The sequence below is a fragment of the Bubalus bubalis genome, chromosome 8, assembly GCF_019923935.1.
Source record: "Bubalus bubalis isolate 160015118507 breed Murrah chromosome 8, NDDB_SH_1, whole genome shotgun sequence".
NCBI classification, from domain to species: domain Eukaryota; kingdom Metazoa; phylum Chordata; class Mammalia; order Artiodactyla; family Bovidae; genus Bubalus; species Bubalus bubalis.
The window spans coordinates 103,404,422-103,410,421 of record NC_059164.1 but is presented as its reverse complement, the minus strand read 5'-3'; the positions used below and the strand labels follow the sequence as shown (position 1 = coordinate 103,410,421).

At 43.1% G+C, this 6,000-nt stretch overlaps 1 protein-coding gene across 3 annotated transcripts in view; it reads left to right on the top strand.

The window, feature by feature from the left end:
- Positions 1–395: 395 nt before the first annotated feature.
- Positions 396–6,000, top strand: part of DENND2A (DENN domain containing 2A) — a gene marked incomplete at its 5' end in the record, with an annotated part of 49,312 nt that continues 43,707 nt past the window's right edge. For all 3 annotated transcript variants that reach the window (XM_045166470.1, XM_045166469.1, XM_045166468.1), the window contains 2 exon segments: positions 396–523; positions 2,043–2,164. In XM_045166470.1, coding sequence (XP_045022405.1) covers positions 396–523; positions 2,043–2,164 — 250 coding nt within the window.

The window sequence follows — 6,000 nt, the reverse complement described above, 5'->3', positions numbered from 1 at the left end:
GCTCCTTTCTGGTTATTAATGTGTGTTCTGTAGAACATTTGAAAAATCCAGAAAAGCAGAAATGAAGAGAGGCCATCCCTCAGTCCTGAGATAGCTCTATGTTTCACTTCCTTTCTTTTTTATCTCCTCCTTACATATGTTTACTTACAAAGTTGGGTTTGTATTTAAATGTATACTCTACAATCTTTAGTTGGCATAATAACATAAACATTCTCACAAGTAAAAGCCACGTCTCATATTTGAAGATTTTCACACTATCTTACAAGAAACAGAGTTGATTTTGGCATTAGAAATTTTTATAAGAAAAAAAAAAACTTTTATGGCATATATTCTCTGAACCAACCTAATATGATTTAAGTTCTTGGGTTTTTTTCTTCCCACCTTGTACAACCCAGGAAGTCCTATGAGTTTGAAGACTTACTGCAGTCTTCCTCTGAGAACAGCAGGGTGGACTGGTACGCACAGACTAAGCTGGGGCTCACACGCACTTTATCGGAGGAGAACGTCTATGAAGACATTCTAGGTAAGAGGCCGAAATGTCTGCATGAGTCTGTCTGTGAGAAGGAGGGGGAGGGAGGTGGGGCTGGCTGCTTGAAACACACACACGCTGGAAGACAAACATGCACTCAAATGAGAGAGCCAGGTAGGCGGGTGGACGGGTGACCCAGGGTGAAATACGTGAGAGAAAATGAGAGGAAGCACTGGCGATGAATGGCCAGGGAGGCAGCGTGGACACAGTGGGAAACACACGGGACCTGGAGCCTCAATATCTATGGCTGAATCTTGACTCTGCTACTTGTAAGCTGTGTGACATTAAGCTGGTGACTTAGCGTCTCTGAACTTCGTTTCTCTCATCTCTGAACTAAGGAGGATGATAGATACTTACAGGGTTGTTAGAGGACTGGAGAACTGCAATGGTAGGTAAAATATCTGGCTTGTGACAGACTCTTGGTGAATTGTAGTGATTACTGAACGCGGGAAAACTGAAGACTACTGTACTCATTCCAAAACTGTAGGACTGCGGCAGTAACGCCATCAAACTTCAGACTGAAATATATTTGAAAAGTAACTTTGACCTCGCTCCCAAGAATTCTCTGATTCCAAAACAGGACTCAGATTCACAGAGCTTGTGTGCATTTAGATTTGGTGAGTTAAAATCTTCAGGGAGGATCACAGTTTCAGTGAGATGTCTGCATATGTTGGGGTGGGAGGGGGGCGGGGAAGAAACGAGCTGGTGAGAGGGGAAAACCCATCTGTGTGCCTATGCAAGGGGCAGACCGGGCAGATACACGCGTTCCTGCATGCACACAGTCATCAGCACTGGAATAAACTCCTAGGTGGGAGGAAACGTGAGACTTGAAGAAGCCGGGATACTAAGCCGAGCTATTTGAATTACTGAGTCCAAGCTGCCAGAGACAGGTTCCTGCTAATGCAGTAGATCCAAAATGAGTACGAGATCTGGAGATCTCTTAGTGTGTGCCTGGCAGGGTAGCTTTCAGTTACAAGGAACAGAAAACCCAGCTGAAACAACAAAGGGAGTTAGTTGGCTCTCTCAGGTTAGCTCCCTTCTCAGCAGGTGTCCCACGATCTCCATGATGGCTGCCATCAGTTCCCCAGGGTCCCTGCCTGCAGCGCAAAAGGAAAGCCTGTCTCCTGCAAGTCCCAGCAAACACCCCGAGGTTCACTCTTACTAGACTGGGTTAGGTCCCTGTTCACCTTCAGAGCCCAGGAATGCCATGCAACAATGGGCTTAGGCTTGGAATATGAGCCCTTCCAAGATGGTCACTGAGGCCAGGATTCAGAATATTCAGATTGGCTTAAGCTCTGAGACCAGGAGTGGAGTTAAATTCACACATCTGAGAATGGGGAGACATAGACTTACCCCAGTGAAAACCGAGATCCATTACTAAGAGGAAGGCTAAATGCATAGCAAGACAACACACATCCCCACAAGGAGAGACCAAGGCGTTGGCTAGAGATCTGATAAGGAGAGCTTCCTTGGTGTTCCCAGTTTCTGATCTGTTCATTGCCTTTGACCGCAGATCCGCCCATGAAGGAAAACCCTTATGAGGACGTTGAGTTACATGGTCGCTGCCTCGGGAAGAAGTGTGTCTTGAACTTTCCAGGTTCTCCCACCTCTTCCATCCCTGACACACCTGCCAAGGTATGAGCCCCCAGAGAAACGGTGCAGGGAGGGGGTCCCCAGCACCATGGCCTTGAGCAGGCTGGGGTTCTGGGTTACACGGGAATGCCAGGCATCCTCACTGCAGGCTCCTGGATTTGTTCGTCAGTGGCCTGCCTCCACTTCCTGTCTCTAGTTCTCCTGGAACCCTCTGCTCAGCAAGGCTTCCTAAAGAAGCGTTGTAGTGTCTGGCTCAGAATTCTCCCCAGCTGTAAATAAGATAGTACATCCACGTTACACAGCTGTGAAGAAGAATGTCCTGACATAAAACAAACTCATATATATTTGTGAATGCACAAGAATGTCTCTGTAATGGTCCCTAAGAATGAGTTAGCAGGGACCTCTGCAGAGTTGTCTGGGTATCTAGAGGTCAGGAAAGAACACTGACATTTTCTCAGAATATCTTTTTGAACCTTTTTGAACCAGCAGTTTTGTGGTATGTGCATACAGAGAATATTACTGTACTCTCATACATGATAACTTCAACACATTGCCTAGGAACTGAATTCATATTCTTTTTCTTTAACACATGTAGTTTTATTCATAATGATCCAAACTGGAAACAACCCCAATGTCCTTCAGTGGATGAATGGTTATATACAGTGCAGTACATTTATATGATAGAATATTATTCAGCATTAAAAAGGAATAAGCTGTTGATGTATACCAACATGGATAAATCTCCAGAGAATTATGGCAAGTGAACAAAGCCACTCTCATAGGTTTACATACTACATGATTTCATTTATATACTTTTGAAATGACAAAATTAAAGAAACAGAGAACACATTAGTATGAATTCATATTCTTTAACATAACATTGCACATTCTTCATAATCGATCCTTGGGCACCCATTTCCCACAGTTCCTCCATATAAAATCTTCTCTACAGCCAAAGCCTACTAACTGCCTCTGATGTCGTAGCTCCAGGAGCAGCAAATGTTTTCTCTGGAGAGCCAGGGAATATGGTCTCTGTTTTGACTGCTCAGCACTGCCATTGTGGTGTGGAGCAGCCACAGACTATATGTAAACCAGTCAGTGAGGCTGTGTTTCAATAAAACTTTATTTACAGACACTGAAATTTGATTTTATATAATTTTCACGACACATATATATATATATATATATATATATATATATATATTTAGTCATTTAAAAGTGAAACTGTTCTTGGCTCGTGGCCTGTACAGAAACAGGCGGTGGCCCACATGTGGTCCACAGGCTGTGCTCTGCCCGGCCCCGCACTAGGTCATTTCTGCCTCTGCCCTTGGCTCTTGCCTGGACCTCTCCCTTCTAGTCCTGTAAGGCCCAGCTCAATCATGCCTCCTTCAGAAAACCTCCAGGCCATCTTAGTCCCTGGGACTTGTTTCCCTCTGCTCTCCTGTAACACTCAGTGGGCTAAGCATTCATTTTACACTAATTTGTCTATTCCGTCTTATGACATCTCTTACTTTGATGGTTTGAAGTCTGACTTAAGTCCTGTTGCTGTTTAGTCGCTAAGTCGTGTCCAGCTCTTTGCCATCCCATAGATGACAGCGTGCCAGGCTTCCCGGTCCTTCACTATCTCCTGGGGTTTGCTCAAATTCATGTCCATTGAGTCAGTGATGCTATCTAACCATCTATTGAGTCATGTAATAAGTCTTAAAAATATCTCCTCAACTAGACTGTAGACTCCTCAAGGTCAGAAAGTATGTGTTTGGTTTCTTTGTGTTTCCCGTAAGTAGTTGTTATACAGTGGTTTAGTTGTTGAAGAAATTAAATGGAGACCAAATCCAGGCTACAAGTATTAGTTTAAATCCCATCAAAAGGATCTGTTTCCAGCCTAAGAAAAGAAGCCAACTTCCTCTCTAGGCTCCACTCAAGGTCAGCGTTGGCTGGCAGGTGGGGGGTATACACATAAGGCCTGATAGTCACAAAGGGAATCTTCCTCAAGACAGTGGAAGGTCAAACCTTTCACAAAGGCTGGATCTTACTGGCCCAAATCAATTGCTACAGTATTTGCCAAAACCAATTAACTGCTGTCTTCTCCTCCTATGGAAAAGTGCGTGATCATGAATAATCCATGACAGCCAATAATTGACAAATAGTTTCTACTTGCCTTTGAAATGTGTTGTTTGTGTTTTCACTGGAATTTGGATGTGCTCAGCATTTAGGGAATCCTTCATTTCCCTCAGTGAATGAGTCTGGCTTAGAAGAAAGCTGTCTGTAGACTTTTTGATGATGGCCATTTTGACTGATGTGAGGTGATGCCTCATTGTAGTTTTGGTTTCCGTTTCTCTAATAATTAGTGATGTTGAACATCTTTTCATGTGCCTCTTGGCTATCTGTCTGTCTTCTTTGGAGAAAAGTCTTAAACAATAAGTGCTGGAGAGGGTGTGAAGAAAAGTAAACCCTCTTACACTGTTGATAGGAATGTAAATTGATAGCAACCACTATGGAAAACAGTATGAAGTTTCTGTAGAAAGCTAAAAATAGAGCTACCATATGATTCAGCAATCCCACTCCTGGGAATATATCCAGAGAAAACCATAATTTGAAAAGATACATGCCCCAATGGTCATTGTAGCACTATTTACAATAGCTAGGTCATGAAGTCCATCCGCAGAGGAATAGAAAAGGAAGGTGTGGTACATGTATACAATGGAATGTTACTCGGTCATAAAAAGGACAAAATAATACCATTTGCAGTAAACATAGATGGACCTAGAGATTGTCATGCTGAGTGAAGTAAATCAGACAGAGAAAGACAAATGTCATATAATATTGCTTATAACTGAAATCTAAAAAAAAGGGTACAAATGAACTTATTTATAAAACAGAGACAGAGTCATAGATGTAAATGAACCTATGGTTACCAGGGGGGAAAGGTGGGGGATTGATTGGGAGGTTGAGTTTGACATATACACACTACTGTGTATAAAACGGTTCACTAATAAGGACCTATGTATAGCACAGGGGACTCTGCTTAGTAGTCTGCAGTGACCTAGATGGGGAAAGAATCTAAAAAAGAGTGGATATGTATATGTATAACTGAATCACTTTGCTGTACAGCAGAAACTAACACAACAGTGTAAATGCACTGTACTCCAATAAAAATCTTTTAAAAAGGAAAAAGAAGGCTGTCACACCCAGTCTGACCCGTTCGTATCTTACTCAGTTCTACCCCACTTCATGCAGGGAGTGAACTCTGTGGCCTCTTCAGAACAATGGAAAACATCTACCCAAAGCAAATCTGCCTGCAGAACTGGGTGATCCTCCCTAGTGTCAGAAAATAAAGGCTTAGTAGCCCTTTTCTCTTTTTTTCCCCAAATGTTCATTTATTTTGGCTGTGCTACATCTTAGTTGCAGCTCTCAGCATGTTTGTTGCAGCAATGCGGGCTTGTTAGTTGCAGCATGCATGCAGGATGGAATTCCCCAATCAGGGATCGAACCCAGGCCCCCTGCATTGGGAGGGTGAAGTCTTATCCCCTGAACCACCAGGGAAGTCCCTTAGCAGCTCTTTTCTTGCCCTTCCTGCCAAGCTAGAGAAAACCTTGGTCTTCTAAAACAGTGCAACAGAGGACTTCCCTGGTGGTACAATAGATTGGAATCTGCCTGGCAGTGCAGGGGACACAAATTCAATCCCTGGTCTGCAAAGAATCTACGTACCAGGGATAAACTAAGCCTGTGCACCACAGCTACTGAGCCTGCACTCTAGACCCAGAGAGTTGTAACTACTGAGCCACAACTAGAGAAAGCCTGCATGCAGCAACCAAGACCCAGTGCAACCAAAAATAAAATAATCAAATTTTAATAATTTTTAATAATTAATTTTTTTT